Source organism: Lagopus leucura, unplaced genomic scaffold, assembly GCF_019238085.1.
Source record: "Lagopus leucura isolate 7727_CA_CO unplaced genomic scaffold, USGS_WTPT01 Super-Scaffold_100021, whole genome shotgun sequence".
NCBI lineage: Eukaryota > Metazoa > Chordata > Aves > Galliformes > Phasianidae > Lagopus > Lagopus leucura.
In genome coordinates, this window is record NW_024962274.1 from 5775616 (window position 1) to 5791927 (window position 16312).

A 16312-nucleotide genomic window follows, 5' to 3' on the forward strand; every position below is an offset into this window, starting at 1 on the left:
GACTTTACAAGATAATCTGATACTAGTTTAAAGCTTCTGTTGTAGTGTCAAGCTGTGATATTCTGATGTGCATGTAAAGCTCTAGGCTTTTGTAACTATGCTGTAAGGATTCATGATGCTCTTGTTTTGTAAAATGAGAGAAATAAGATACTTGAGCTTAGAGTGTGACTAATATTGGTTCTGCACTCTTCCATTAGTAACAGGAAATCTAGTTGTATTACTATTCAGATCTCCTTCCCACTTTGAAGCCTGAAACATTTCAGTTCAGATTGTGGTTTTCTGCTGGTTTATTTCTGCTGATGGCTTATTGGTCTTTTATAATGAAATCCCTACTCCTGCACAACATTTTCAACTGATGGATCCTGAATAATGGATTTGCCTGTATTGTAGTGCTGCTGTGTAAATAAATGTGCACTTAAAATGATTATTACACAAAAGAAATTTAGATGTACTGCTTGGTTGTCAAATCCCCGTCAAAGAATTATTTTTCCTTTAAAAAAAACAACAACAAAAAAACAACAACAAAACAATAAACCAAATAAGAATAACTGGAACCTTCCAGGTAATCATTTCTAGTGATTTCTTAATTCTGCCTCTTTACTGAAAGTCTACTTGAATCTTTGATGTAGATTCATACGCAGCACCATTAAACTTAGCCAAATTTATAGTGAGGCTTGATGCTTTTAAAAGTCTTTTCTGAGCTAAATGATGCTGTAGGTTTAGAAGGTTCTTTGAAAACAGGAAACAGCATTTCAGCAGTACTAGGACAAATACTACTTCCTTCTGAAGAAAGACTACAGTACACGCGAAGACAATTTCAGTCATCTTTGAAGCAGAATTTTATGGGGAAAAAAACCTCTCAGTTGCCTGGCTTTCTCTCCCTCCCCATCTTATTCACTGAAACCTTCTAAGTCCCATTTGAAGTCTTAACTAGAGTTGTTTTTAGAGCAGTTCTTGCTATCTTGTTTGGATTTGGATTTGCACTGCGTGATCTGAAGCTCTAACCTTTATGCGTTTTGTAGAACCCCTTCATGTCTGTTAGCTGTGTCTCCTGTCACTTGGAATTCATAGACCTTCATTTTGTTTCTTCTCTGCAGAATCCAAAAAAGAATAATAGACACCCATTTACTAATCTGTAAATGTCCTGAAATGTATTTGTGTGGAAAGTGAGGCATTTTCCAGGCAACATGAGAGGTTCAAGACATATTATGAGATCGATTTAGCCTGTATTAATATACTCAGGTTTCAGAACTGTAGCATATGGTAAAACATGTAATACATGTTGAATGTGATCTAGTTGGCCTTTAAGAAGTTTTATGTATGTGTCAATAACAGCTTAATTTCATGCATGTTAAAACTCTTTAAGGCAATACTTTTTTCTTTTAATAGGACAAAAAGTCTGTTGAAAGCACTTGTCTCTGTTTTGCACGGCTGGTAGACAATTTCCAGCATGAGGAGGTAAGGGTTGTTTTTTTTATGGGGGTCGGGTTTTTTTCCACTTTTCTCCTTTCTTCCATTTCTAAGGGCTTGCCTTTGAAAATCAGACTAATGTGTTTTTTTTTTTTTTTTTTCTCCTAAAGAACTTGCTGCAGCAGGTTGCTTCCAAGGACTTGTTAACAAACATCCAGCAACTTTTGGTAGTGACACCTCCTATCCTGAGCTCAGGAATGTTCATCATGGTGGTGCGCATGTTTTCCTTAATGTGTTCCAATTGTCCAACGCTTGCAGTCCAACTTATGAAGCAAAGTGAGTTGTTTTTTTCATATTTTCAGGGCTTATTTAAGTTTGTGGCTGTGGTCAGTGGGGGACTTTGTGCACTTGGTTAAACAAGTATTGTTCTTTTTCTCTTGTTATGCTTTCCCTGGGACACTAAGTTTAGTTAATGTCATAGAGAGTGCTTGTTTATTTTTTTCCCCTTTCCTTTCTCTAGCTGTTGTTGCTGAAGTGCTCACCTGATTTATTTTTTGAGTCTGCATTAGCTGCGCGAGTTGCTTTTATTTTGACTTAAGCTGAATCATTCTTCTTATAATAGTTACTGGATGGATAAATGTAAGGACTTTTCCCTTAGAAAAAACATGAGGAAAAAAAAAAAGTAATTGTTACTGGTTTTGTCCCCAGTTATTTCTTTCTTTCCATTTTGTGAATTTTGACTTGTGACTTCAACTACTCTGTATGTTCCCATCCTTTCTTCCCTGCCATGTATGTTTAGTGATATCCCCTCCTATCCTCCCAGCAAGATACCTCTTAAAGGCCAGGGTGGGACAAACAAAAAAGCACACCAAAACCCTACGCTGGACAACAAACATTCTTCTTGTGATGTCTGAAGAGGAGGCTTTTGTCCTATTCTCTTCTGTCTGTTTGCTTAGGGCAGTGACTGTTTCTTTTGTGTAGTGTCCAGTACAAACTGTAGTCTTCATACTGATATGAATGGTCTCAATCATAACAATTCTGTAGACATTGCAGAAACACTTCACTTTCTCCTTTGTGGAGCCTCAAATGGGAGTTGTCAAGAACAAATTGACCTTGTTCCACGAAGTCCTCAAGAACTCTATGAGCTTACTTCTCTTATCTGGTAAGTTACACAGTTTTAAGTTTCATTCTAGTTGGTTTATTAAACTCCTTAACTCTTATAATAAAGGTAAACAGTATTCAGCTCAAACTTGTAGCATAACGTTGTTTTCATGTTCTTTCCAGTGAACTGATGCCTTGTCTGCCAAAAGAGGGGATATTTGCTGTTGATACTATGCTAAAGAAAGGAAATGCACAGAATACAGATGGTGCGATATGGCAATGGCGAGATGACAGGGGTCTCTGGCATCCCTATAACAGGATTGATAGTCGAATAATAGAGGTAGTAATTCCAGTTGCTTACATGGGGGTGATCTTTGTGTGCAGTTATTGAATGCTTTCTTTATGGTTTTGAAAACATCAGTCTTGTTTGAATAAGAAATGCATGAGGGGTAATATTGCACTGTTTGGGTATTCGGTAACGGGTCAACTGCTGAATGCTTAATCAATGCTCTTATTGTATTTCAGTCAAGTCACTGTTTTTTCCTACTGTGCTGTTTCCCCCCCTTCATATAGATTTACATTTGTTAGAGCATCCTTAACTTTAAACTCTTTGTTTTTAGGCAGCTCATCAGGTTGGTGAGGATGAGATTAGTCTGTCGACGCTTGGACGTGTCTATACTATTGATTTTAACTCTATGCAGCAAATAAATGAGGATACTGGAACAGCACGTGCCATTCAGCGGAAACCAAACCCTTTAGCCAATACAAACACTAGTGAGTATAGCTTATGATACACCTGATATTTCCAGTTCTGGCTATTTTATGCTAAATGTCATGGTAGTCTACTTGACTAATAGTTTTCTTGTTTCTATGAAGCATCAAATTCTTCTGAATAAACAGAGGACAAGCTTGCAACAAAAATAAAAAGTATTCGTGCAGACTTTTTCAGGGGACTGAGAATGTGTTAAATTTGGAGGGGGGTGGTTCATGGGTGGAGTCTTGCAAGAGTTTTGTACAGCTGTTTTTGATGAAGACTGGGGACTTTCTACTATGGTTCAGAAATAAGTTCAAAAATGGAATTAAAAAAATTGTTGGAAGGATTTATAGCATGTTCTTGCCGTCAGTTTTACTTCTGGTTGTTAAAATAAAATCAATTAAAGATGTTAACTAATTCCTTTTTTTTAAAAACAAAAACAAAAAAACAACCCCTCCCAAAAAACAGCAGACATCTGCATCAGAGTAAAGATGCAGTTAACTATGCAGTGATTTATTGCATAACTTCTCACACAGGTGGACATTCAGAATTGAAGAAGGATGATGCTCGAGCACAGCTAATGAAAGAAGACCCAGAATTGGCAAAATCCTTTATCAAAACACTGTTTGGTGTTCTTTATGAAGTGTATAGTTCTTCAGCTGGACCTGCTGTTAGACACAAGTGCCTTAGAGCAATACTTAGAATAATTTATTTTGCTGATGCTGAACTCCTGAAGGATGTGCTGAAAAACCATGCTGTGTCAAGGTGAGTTAATGAAAAATTGTGAATGGAATTTATTTGGCACTTACAACTCAAATCTGATCAATTATTGACTCATCTTTTCTCACAAAGAAATTGTAATTTTTAATTCTTCTTTTAATGGTATGTTTTTTCTAAGTCTGAGGCTCTGTAGTTCTTCAGAAACTTTACTAATCTTAGATTTTGCATCTGGTGCTAACTGAAGTTTTTCATATTGGAAACTGATTACTTACAGTGCTACTCATGTCTAATATTGTTTCACTGAGTTCTAAAACTTGCCCGCAAGCTTTTCTGAAGTTCAGGTGACTTTGAAGTAATAGGATGTGAACAGTAACAGGCTTTATATCATTCTACTGGCAAGTTATGTTCTATTTATGAAACATCCCCCACTTGATATAGTGGTGGGTTAGGGGTCAAGACAGAAGGCTGCAATCAGAAAATAAAAAGATTGTACCAAGTTCTGATTTCTTTGAGAGGAAGGAAACTGTTTTATGCCTTGTGGGAATGTGACTTAGGTGAGAGAGTTTTAAGCCCATTATGTATAGCTTTTACAAAAGTGCTATGAAACTTGCTTGTATACCAGAACAGTGCTAACAATGTGTGCAAGATGAAATGGCTTTGTCAGCAAAAAAAAAAAAAGACAAATCTGATTCTAATAAATTATCTGCTGTATTGTCTATTGTAGTCATATTGCCTCCATGCTGTCAAGTCAAGACCTTAAGATAGTAGTTGGAGCCCTGCAGATGGCGGAAATCTTAATGCAAAAGCTACCTGACATTTTTAGTGTTTACTTCAGAAGAGAAGGTAATCCTTGCTTTCTTTCCCCTTCTGTTCTCCTTACTAGTTAGTACTGTGGGGGGGGGGTGTGAGTGTTTTGTGAAATCCTCTCTCCCAAATTGTATCGTTAATGTCTTACTTGCGTAAAAGGCGAATCTGTGCAACGTATCATTGTATGACTGGGGAGGAGTTGATCAACACTCTGAAGGAGAGGCGGATGTGGCTTTTTGAATCTGAAACAAGTTTGTACAGGCTAATAGATGTTAGAACTTATATTTAGACTGAAGAGGCCTGGTGGAAATTACATGGATAGTCCTACTGGACAGAACTAATGAGTTCTGAGCAGGAATTCCGTGAGTCTCTCAGGACTCTTTAGTTGCCCTACCTGTGACTGTCACTTTAAAAAAAAAGTGTAGATTAACTTATTCTACAAAAGATTAATCTGCTTTTAAATTGTGTGCAACTGCTGCAAATAAACTTAGTGTGTGTGTATATGCTTACGCAAGTGTTGCAGAAACCTTATAATGGAGGCTAGAAGTTGTTTGAAGAGACAGAAGTCTTTTACTTACATGTTCTGTAACCTCCTCCCCCAATGCCCTAAATAAAATACTAAGCATAAAGATTTCTTCCTTTTTGAAGGAGTGATGCATCAAGTGAAAAACTTAGCGGAATCTGAGGCTTTGCTAACGAGCCCACCAAAGGTATGCACTAATGGATCAGGAACGCTGGGTACCACTACAACTATAAGTACTGGAACAGCCACTGCTGCCACTAATGCAGCTGCAGATTTGGGCTCTCCCAGCTTACAGCACAGCCGGGAGGATTCTTTGGATCTAAGCCCACAGGGGTAAGTGCACTATGTGTTGTGAGCAAATGTGATTTTTTTTTTTTTTTTTTTTTTTGCTTTGGGAAAATCTGTAACTGATGTGGGCTGCTGCAGTATCAGCTGTATTGGGCTGTGATATTTTCCTTTAAAAGTAAAATGGAGCCATGTTGAAGATATCATCTGGAAGCTTTAATTCATTTTATGCTTTTTTTTTTTTTTTTAAGAAAAAAGCAAATAAAGAAAAACTAGTGACTTGATAGTTGTGATGTAATGATGTGAAACAATCCATGCTTTTTGATGGGAGGCTGCAGAATGCCAAGAGCAACAGCTGTAGTCTCATGTAACTCCTGAGAACAGTGATTCTTTCAAAGGAATACTTGCCATAGTGGTGGTTGCTTTCTGTTGGGGACTGGAGGGAAGAGTCATTATTCTTAAGTTATTATTGAGGGGACAGGCAAGTCAATTGTCTTTTGTTGTTTGTTCAAGAATTTGTGTATTTTCTTTTCTTGTATGATATTCATTTGAATAAATGAATAACTAGACAAAGGCGCCACATTATTTTTGTGTTTTTATCTAGTGGTACTCCTGTGTTTGGTTACCTGTAATAGAAGAGTGACAGCAAGTCAAGTGCTTTCCCTCTAGCTGGAGTAATTCCTTTGTCCTTCCCATAAAATAAGAGTCGAGACTCCTCCTGTAGTCTGTTCTTCTGTTATGCCCTCCTTGTTTTGGGTTGGGATCTCTTGTATCCTTATGCTTATGAATGTGGTGAATCATAGAACTCACAGAACTCATGGAATCATGCAACTTTGTTTCTAAATTTGGACAGACGACTGAGTGATGTTCTAAAGAGAAAAAGACTGCCGAAACGGGGGCCAAGGAGACCAAAATATTCTCCCCCAAGAGATGATGACAAAGTAGACAATCAAGGTAAAATATTCTTAATGTGACTTGGACTTCTCTTGTAGTAGACTTATTGACAGTGCTACTTGATGCATTAATGCTAGCTGCAATAAAACTGTTGATTCTACGAGATCCTTGTAATCCTTTTTTTTTTTTTTTTTTTCAGCAAAAAGTCCTACAACTACTCAATCTCCTAAATCTTCCTTCTTAGCAAGTTTAAATCCTAAAACATGGGGAAGATTAAGTACACAGTCCAACAGTAATAACATTGAACCAGCACGAACAGCAGGTGTAAGTGGTCTTGCAAGAACTGCTTCCAAGGATACAATTTCCAATAACAGGTACACAAGTCACAATGCATGTAATGTGAAGCTGAATTTGAGATATGATAAGTTGCTGTATAAGAAGTAGCGCATCAAAGGTATTTGGGAACAAATGTTGCTAAAATAATCCTTAAAAAACAGTGAAAAGACTGTGGATGGATCATCACTGAAGATGTTCAGATTTGGGTTAGACGGAGCTTTGAGCAACCTTTTTTAGTGGAAGATGTCTTTTCCTGTGGACTAAATGATCTTCCAGGGTTGTTTCCAAGCCAATCAAGGATTCTATGATAAGTTGAGGAAAAAAGAATAACCTCTTAATAGTGTGTAAAATGTGCTGTGAAAACAATTGGGGAACTTGGAAAAATAGTGCAAGAAGTAATCAGCAGAGAGAATGTATTTACTCTAATTGAGTAAGAGGGGGAACCTTTTTGCTGCTAAACATAAGGAAAGTAGTACTTTGGCTGTGTTTACTTGTATTGCAATATGCAAATACTAATGTGCCGAATGCTTTTTGTTTCATTACAGAGAAAAAATTAAGGGTTGGATTAAGGAGCAAGCCCATAAATTTGTAGATCGTTATTTTAGTTCGGAAAACATGGACGGAAGCAATCCTGCACTAAATGTATTACAGAGACTTTGCACTGCAACTGAACAACTTAACCTCCAGGTTAGAAATGGCAGACTTGTTTGAAGGGGTGGAGTGGAAGTGATGGAAGTGTTTAGGAGGAAGCTGTGATTCTAGAGGAAGAAAAGCTGGATATTTTAGACAACGTAGGCAGTGTTTTAAGTGTTTCTGAACTTGAAGTGGCTTGTTTTTGTGTTTTGTTTTTTAAATTACTGTTTAACCACTGGCACATTATTTATAATAAAAGACTAGCTTAATGATGGTATGTTCTGGTTATTTTTGCTTCTAGTGTTTGCTTCCAAGTTCAGAAATTCTGTAGTTGAGTGTTCAGGATTGCTTTTCTACCTGGGGAGAACACAGTTTGTAATCAAAACTTTAGAGCACATGGGAGGGCAGTGGTATTTTGTTGAAAGCAAATACGAGAAATGATGCAGATGAGGCCAAATCTATTATCTCAAGAATCTTGAGCCTGACTTCTCAGGCAGTTGTGGTACTTGACAAATAGTCTAAACCTGTAACTCCTGAAGCAGCTGAACAGTTGTTATGTGCTTTGACATCAGGAAACAATTATTAAATAAAATTTTACTTTCTTGACATACACATGGTTGCTGTTCAAAATCTGTATCAGTATGTTTTAGTTATTTGTATTTTGTTTGGAGCTCATGAATTTGAGACAATCTTGCATTTCTTTTAGAAAGGTAAAATATACTTGCCTGTAATCTTCCTCCTTGAATAAAGAAGTTGCTTGTCCTTGGTATCCTTAGTTTACTTGCTCAGATATTACTTGTATTGCGCTACTGAAAGGAAGTTCTTCTTAAATTTTTAGAGCTGTTCTGTGCTGTAGAAGAGAAATAGTATTTCTTAAGCCCTTATTACTTGGGTAGTAAAGTACTGTCTTCGTATTTTTCAGGTGGATGGTGGAACAGAGTGCCTTGTAGAAATCCGTAGCATTGTCTCGGAGTCTGACGTCTCCTCATTTGAAATCCAGCATAGTGGATTTGTGAAACAACTGCTGCTTTATTTGACATCTAAAAGTGAAAAAGATGCTGTAAGCAGGGATATCAGATTGAAAAGATTTCTTCATGTATTTTTCTCCTCTCCAGTAAGTTTTTTTTGTTTTGGCATTTATGGTTGTTTTTCTCTATCTGAGAGGTTCAGCAAGGACCTTGACTCAGAGATGGTGAGAGTGCATATGGAATTATTTGCTTACAGCAAAGCTGTATAATGTAACTTTTACGTGGCTCTCTGTCCTTCTAAGTCATGAATTCTTTGGAGTACCTTGTAATTAGACATTTTCACCCAGCTGGGGAGGGGAAGAGATTTCAGCATGGTCAGTTGTCTGAGTCTTGAACAACTTAAAGGTTGTTCATGACTATAAGTGATCCAATCATTTTTGCTCTCTTTAGTCCTAAATACTGCAAGAAACTAGACTGCCTTGCCTTTAAAGTAAAAATTAAAAGTGGAAGTGGAAAAAGTAGGTAACTACAGTTTCAGTGAAGCTTCCTGGTCGGGGTTAAGGATGAATTCTTCAAATCTGCAGGGCTGTTAATTCTAAACTGGAGTAGTAAAAGTGAGAAGTGCGTTCTGGAGGCATTATCTTTCATATACATGTACTGTCATCTGGCTGTTCTGATACTGATACCTGAAGTGAGAACACTAAATTTTCACCTCCTTTGTGAACAACTTGTGGTGTAAGTTGCTTAAGGTGAATTAATTCAAACATGTAACTAAAACATTTAATATATTCTAGCTTCCTGGAGAAGAACCCCTTGGAAGATTAGAGCCATTAGAAAATGCACCTTTGTTGGCATTAGTCCATAAAATGAACAATTGCCTCAGTCAGATGGAGCAGTTTCCAGTGAAAGTGCATGACTTCCCCAGTGGAAATGGAACAGGGAGCAGGTAAGGATTAATGCTCAGGTAACGGTTTTGTTGGAAGCTTTTGTTTTCTGAACTTTGTTTCAGCACTAAAAATTTCAAGAGGTAATGGAGAATTCTGATCTTGTTCAACATGAGAGAGATTGTATCTACATCTTTGCTTGACATCTTGAAACTTCTTCCTGTTAGGCTTAGGTTGGAAGCAATCTCTTAAATTTAAAAATTCACGTCTTCCATACACTTGTAACCAATGCTAGAAGGAGTAATTTCTGTTTTGCTGACACTGATATTTTTAGTGAAGCAGTAATCTGCTTTAGTGAAGCAGTGTTCAGCTTGATTATTCAGATAGGTTCTGTTGTCCTGAGAGAACAGTAGAAGTAGTTGAATGGCAACAGTTAGCTGTCACCATAATTTAAAATAACTGTAGATGTGCCCTCTTTCGTAATATAAATTAAATTCAGAATCCAGTTGTGTTCTTAGTAAGACTTGGAACTACTGAAAGCCTATTTCTCTGATTTCAGTAATTTTCCATATTAAATCAACACGGTTTCTTTTGTTGTATAGAATCTAGTAAGTCATTTCAGTACTGCAAGTCTGAAAGTATTTATTACCAAAATAGCTATCAAAAAGCTGAATTCTACGATAGGCGTACTCTTTCGACTGCTAGGGAAGGAGTGTAGAAAATTAGTGGTAGTTTTAATCAACAACTGTGATAAGATCTCAATTACAATAGATCTTTCTGAGCCTCACACTATAGGTTTTAATGTGTTGTACACTGAAGTTCAGTACTTTTCCTTTAACTATTTCCATAGTTAAATAACTATTTGAAAAACAAACATGAAATTGAATGCATGCAGCATTGTTTCTAATACTTCGAGGTCTTGATGTTAGCTTTCGTAAGACTACAGAGCGTAGACTATTTGCAGTGCTTCCCAATATGCACTATTTGTATAAAAAATGAAATAACTATGAAAGTTGAAATTGCCAGTATAAATTCAAAATTCTGCTTCTTTGAAAGCTAACCATGGAAAGTCAGACTACAACAGCGCTGATTGACTGGCTAGTCTTAATGTGTGTTCTGCCATTGGAAATTTTGAGTTAGTCTGTTAGTACCTGGAAATAGAAGCAGTCCAAGATGAGATATTTGTGTATACAACTAGTTAGCATAAGTATTGACAGTTGGCATGGTGAAATGGAATCTGTGAACTATGTTTAGCAAGGAAAACAAGCTTTCAATTTCTCTTTAACTGATTAAAACACATGAGAGTGAAATGCTTGCGTTCTCTATCCCTGGTTCTTATCCTTATTGCACTGCAGGTCAACACAGCTCTAAAATTCTTTGACCACTGCTCAGTAGGCCATATTATGATCAGATCTCAGACTGGGCTTTCTCTTAATCCATGCAGATTCCTTTGGAAGTAAGACTCTGGCCAATTTAGATTCGGGAGTTCTTATACTGTTCAACCCTTGATCTGTTGATCTAAATCTTAATAGCATGTTTTTATAGTAATAGACTGAAGTATCATCTGGACAAGCGAATTCTCAAATGCATGTATAAGCCTTTTTAATGCAGTTATTATTAATAGATTCTTTGTGGCAACTTTTTTCATAAATTATTTTGAGTTTTTCTCTTAACAGAGGATCTCAAGCTTTAAAGTTCTTCAATACACATCAGTTAAAATGCCAGCTGCAAAGACATCCAGACTGTGCTAATGTGAAACAGTGGAAAGGTGGACCTGTGAAGATTGATCCTTTGGCTTTGGTTCAAGCCATTGAAAGATATCTTGTTGTTAGAGGTATTAATACCTTTATATGGTTGAGGGGGGTAATTTGTTTCTTAGGATAGTCTCTATTGTTAATAGTGTTGAGTCCGTAGAAACCTGTGAGAATTCTATTGAAGAAAGTGTGAGGTACCTGTAAATGTATCTCGTTCACAGGGGGGTAAAGCAAGGCTGAAAATAAATCTACCATTTTATGAGGCAAACTTTTCCTGCTTGGAAACAATTCCATCTAATTTATTACAGAAATATAATTAAATACAGAAATATTAAAAAATATATGTATTTTTGTAAATAATATAAGTTGACTGTCAGATGGGCTATAAAGTGAGCTTGATGTGAATGTTGACACTGAAATTTGTTCTAAAGTGTGTGACTCTTACTTATATGTATTTTGGAACTGTTTTAGACAGTGGGGTACTTACGTGTACAAAAAGACAAAAATTTCCTATTAAATATGTGCTTTTTTCCTGCTCTTGCCTCAGGTTATGGAAGAGTTAGAGAAGATGATGAGGATAGTGATGATGATGGGTCAGATGAAGAAATAGATGAATCTTTGGTAAGCTTTCCCAATGGGGAAGGAGAGAGGATGGTGTGGGGAAAATTTCAAAGAGAAGCTAGCAGTAAGTTTGCCTAACTTGTGTGGTTCTTTGTTTTGCTTTGTTCAGGCTGCTCAATTCTTAAATTCAGGGAACGTGAGACATAGATTGCAGTTTTACATTGGGGATCACTTGCTACCATATAATATGACTGTGTATCAAGCAGTTAAGCTGTACAGTTTGCAAGCTGAGGAGGAAAGAGAATCAACTGATGATGAAAGCAACCCGTTAGGAAGAGCTGGGATTTGGACAAAAACACATACCATTTGGTAAGTTTGCTAGAGGAAGGACAACTTTTCCAATGTGAGAGAGATGTATAAAACTTGAATGTAACTCATTTACTTGGGAGTTTCTTACCTTTTCTGCTTTTTAGCTGTCACAAAAGTAAATTTACAGTGATTTAATCAACTAAGTTCTGCAACTGTTGTTTCCTTGTAAGTAAAAAAAGGAAAAAAAACCCCACAAAATCTTAATAGAAACTTAAACTACATTTTAGGTACAAACCTGTACGGGAGGATGAAGATGGTAACAAAGACTGCGTTGGTGGTAAAAGAGGAAGAGCTCAAACTGCTCCCACAAAAACCTCACCTAGGAATTCTAAAAAGCATGACGAATTGTGGCATGGTGAGTATGTTGCTGATGTAATATTTCTGTGAAATTGCTGAAAGAATGGAGAGGAAGAGTGTTGGGCACCTGTTTCTTGTTTTTAAAGCATAAAATGTTTTAAAATAAACACATAAGTAAGCATGTATGGATGTGCACATTAAAAGATGTAATTGGAATTGTCTAATGGAAGTGTGTTGTTTGAATAAATGCTGTATAAATAACTAAAACTACTTAAGTTTCTTCTAAATAATAGTGAAATGTTCAAAACTGAAGTTTCGATAACAATTTTTTTCTCCTGCTAGATGGTGTATGCCCTTCAGTATTGAATCCTTTAGAAGTTTACCTCATATCTACTCCTCCTGAAAACATAACATTTGAAGATCCTTCATTAGATGTTATTCTTCTTTTGAGAGTTTTACATGCTATCAGTCGATACTGGTATTATTTGTATGATGTGAGTAGAGCGCTTAAAATCTTTCATACTTGATATAAGCAACTGTCCATAAATCCATTAAATTTGCCACCTACCCTCAACCACACACAAAAAAAAAGTAACACGAAAGCTATGTTTTCTTATAGCCAGCCTTACCTGCAGTGTGTTGAACACATTTTTTTCCTTCCTTAAGTTAAATGGTAACACTATTCCTGAAAAGAAAATATGTGGTAGAAGTCTGCTCAGTCTCTATCACGAGTCAGGCTCTGTATGACCTGCGTGACCAAAATGACAGTGAAACCTTTTTTTCCTGTAATAAGGCAATTAGAAGCATGAAGTCTGTAAAAAGACTTGTGTATTTTTCCAGCATTTCTTTAACTCGAAATATGTTGTTCTTTAATTATCACAGAATGCAATATGCAAGGAGATTATTCCAACTTCAGAATTTATCAACAGTAAACTGACAGCAAAAGCAAATAGACAGCTTCAAGATCCACTGGTAATTATGACAGGAAACATACCAACTTGGCTGACAGAACTTGGAAAAACATGGTATGAATGACTTACAATATAGTATTTCTAATTTTAATTCAGTACTTCTCTTAACTGGGCAGCCCAAGTACAGGATGTGTTACGCTTTTGAAAGTACTGTGGGGAAGTAAAAGGAACAGAAATCTTACAAGTCATGTAGTGGCACTTGGATGAATGTTTACACTTTACACCTGTGCTGCATAACTTGAACTAAATGCAGATGTATATTTTGGGCAAATATTTTCCTTTTCCAAATACAGGAGCTCAAGCCACATTCTTAAGATCTTTTATGTGAATTAGATTTACTAACTGTAAAACAGGTTTGAACAAGTAAAAGGAAGCTGCACAGTCTTTTCATAGCCATGGCATTTGAGAATTTGTTACTGTTGTTTCTAGCAGGGTGTAAATTTTTCCTAGATTTTTCAAAAAATTCCATATTAATATTTAATCTCTAGACTTTCTCACGAGCATCACCACAAAACCATTTGGGAGGTTGCTTTCACTAGTATCTAATAAAGCGTTAGCTTCAGGCATACTGCATTTGTTCTAGCCATAAATGGTAGTTGAATCCTAGCTAATTAATCCAATGCTCTTTGCAGCCCATTTTTCTTTCCATTTGATACCCGACAAATGCTGTTTTATGTAACTGCTTTTGATCGTGATCGAGCCATGCAAAGACTACTGGATACTAATCCAGAAATCAATCAATCAGATTCTCAGGATAGCAGAGTGGCACCACGACTGGACAGGAAAAAAGTAGGTGTATGTGTTTTTTCAAAATGGAATGTGTGATTTATTTGTTTTATTGCTGTTAAGAATATAATTGCGAGCAAATTTATTTTAAAACATCACTTCTGGTAGCATACAGATGAAGAGGAGGCTTATTTTCGTTCATTTAAAAGTCCCTAAGTAGAAAGCATGATGTCTTCTAGGTATCTGCCATTAGATGGCAGAAGAGGCTAGAGTGTACTTTGTTGCTTCTTCACATCCTGCTTAATTTAGATCTGTATTCTTTACAACTTCTGAAACTGCAACAAGAATTCAAGCTTTAGGTTTGGTTAGAGACTTCTGTAGATTTGCTTGTTAACTGATTTCCTTTGGATAGAAGTAGAATACTTCTGCTGATAGGATGTAGAGGCAACACTGAATGTACGGAAACACCATCTTTATATTCTGGGAGAGTTGTTACAACATGTTGAAATTACGCTGTGACTACTTAAAATTGAGGGAGTCTTGGGCTGTCTGCCTTGAGTGTATGTTATTTTAATCTGAGATCTGCTGTATTGAAAACCTTTGGGAGAGAATAAAAGTGAGAATCTAGCTTAATCAGACCATAGCTTCCAACATGTAGGATCCCCACGGTGTGTGGTTGGTGTTTTTTTTATTTTTCTAAGCTTGCCACTTATCCTACTAGGGAATATATGGGGGCAGGATAGAAATGTTTCCTTAAGTTGTTGGACTTGAGCATCTCTAACCAGTTTTCTATTCACACTGTGTTAGTTTAGGGTATGTAACATTGCATAATAGCACTTCTTTATTAACTTGTAGTCCTTCTGTCTGATTCTTAGCAGGAGTAATAAGTACCTGTTAGGTTATGTTGATATAACTGTAAGATATAGTCTAATTTAAATGGAACACTTCATTGCTTATTAGTCTTGATATAGGAGAAACGATCATTTTATTAAATTATTTGAGAATTGTTGAATTATGGAACTGCTAGAATGGGGTGGAAAAGCTTGCATAACCAACTTTTTTCCTGTTGTAACTGCCTTTGGATCTGGGGCTTGCAGACATAATTTCACTACTTAAAACTTCTTTAATGTGTAGCGCACTGTGAACAGAGATGAGCTGTTGAAACAGGCAGAATCTGTGATGCAGGATCTAGGCAGTTCAAGAGCCATGTTGGAAATCCAGTATGAGAATGAAGTAAGTAATGTCAATGCAGTCTAATTTAACTCCTTTTTACTGAAGATTAATTAAAAAAGCTACAACTTTCCTAGAGTGACCCAGTCAGACTCTTGATCCTTCCCACTGCTGTTCTGCAAAATCCTTAATTATCCCTCCTTCACTTGGTTATGATTTTTAGTTGCTGGAAGAAACTTTCTGACGTGTTGTGCTAAATTTCATGATCAGTCTTATTGTGAAGAATGTATTTTTTTCTAACTCGAGGTGAAGCTGCATTTTTTTTATGATCATTAGGTGGTAAATAGTACTTTCCATTTTTATTATTCACTCTTTCTAAGCTATTTCAATTATTTTGTAATTGTTATTAGTATAGTTATACTCTCTAGAGGCTTCTTGCAGCAGTCTTATAGCTCATTGTGAGTTACATTTCTTAGTGTAAGTAAGAATTTAGATATTCAAACTGATCGAATGGACTCTTATTTACTTACTTATTTTTCTCCCCCCACCTTTTTCCTTCTCCCTGCATTCTTTCTCTTTGGAAGGTTGGCACAGGCCTGGGCCCTACACTAGAGTTCTATGCACTTGTATCTCAGGAACTACAGAGAGCAGACTTAGGCCTTTGGAGGGGAGAAGAAGTAACTTTAGCCAATCCAAAAGGTAAATGTTTACTACCTTTACAACTTTGTTTTTATATTGATTGTAAGACTACAAATTCTTTCTTTCAATTTTACAATGTGTTTTAGGCTATAATCATGGTAGCTTCTTGTCTAGAATGAATCTCTTGGTGTATATGTTGAACTTATTTCCTTTCTGTCCCCTTCTCTTCCTCACCAGGAAGCCAAGAAGGTACCAAGTATATTCATAATCTGCAAGGCCTTTTTGCACTTCCTTTTGGTAGAACAGCCAAGCCAGCTCACATTGCAAAAGTTAAAATGAAGTTCCGCTTTCTGGGAAAACTAATGGCTAAGGCAATCATGGATTTTAGACTGGTGAGTTCAAAATAAAATGTTCTTCTAAAGGGTTTAAATTGGATATAGGTTGTTTTATTTTTTTCACTGAGGAGAGAAATGTAGCATTAAAGTTGCAAGGAATATTTCCAGCTCTAGT

The 16312-nt window shown here is 36.4% G+C and overlaps 1 protein-coding gene across 9 annotated transcripts in view; it reads left to right on the top strand.

Annotated features, from left to right (window-relative positions):
- Positions 1 to 16312, top strand: part of TRIP12 (thyroid hormone receptor interactor 12) — a 68034-nt gene that overhangs the window by 45086 nt on the left and 6636 nt on the right. For 6 of the 9 annotated variants that reach the window (XM_042878539.1, XM_042878542.1, XM_042878546.1 and 3 more), the window contains 23 exons: positions 1390 to 1458; positions 1581 to 1746; positions 2455 to 2572; positions 2695 to 2851; positions 3132 to 3285; positions 3802 to 4030; positions 4710 to 4828; positions 5441 to 5648; positions 6454 to 6554; positions 6694 to 6868; positions 7376 to 7517; positions 8386 to 8577; positions 9226 to 9377; positions 10977 to 11149; positions 11617 to 11690; positions 11800 to 11999; positions 12227 to 12354; positions 12639 to 12790; positions 13179 to 13321; positions 13900 to 14056; positions 15128 to 15226; positions 15748 to 15862; positions 16040 to 16194. In XM_042878539.1, the coding sequence (XP_042734473.1) occupies positions 1390 to 1458; positions 1581 to 1746; positions 2455 to 2572; positions 2695 to 2851; positions 3132 to 3285; positions 3802 to 4030; positions 4710 to 4828; positions 5441 to 5648; positions 6454 to 6554; positions 6694 to 6868; positions 7376 to 7517; positions 8386 to 8577; positions 9226 to 9377; positions 10977 to 11149; positions 11617 to 11690; positions 11800 to 11999; positions 12227 to 12354; positions 12639 to 12790; positions 13179 to 13321; positions 13900 to 14056; positions 15128 to 15226; positions 15748 to 15862; positions 16040 to 16194 (3378 nt within the window). Of the gene's footprint in view, positions 1 to 1389; positions 1459 to 1580; positions 1747 to 2454; positions 2573 to 2694; positions 2852 to 3131; positions 3286 to 3801; positions 4031 to 4709; positions 4829 to 5440; positions 5649 to 6453; positions 6555 to 6693; positions 6869 to 7375; positions 7518 to 8385; positions 8578 to 9225; positions 9378 to 10976; positions 11150 to 11616; positions 11691 to 11799; positions 12000 to 12226; positions 12355 to 12638; positions 12791 to 13178; positions 13322 to 13899; positions 14057 to 15127; positions 15227 to 15747; positions 15863 to 16039; positions 16195 to 16312 lie in introns of those variants that run through there. The other 3 variants (XM_042878541.1, XM_042878544.1, XM_042878547.1) reach the window with 2 other exon arrangements.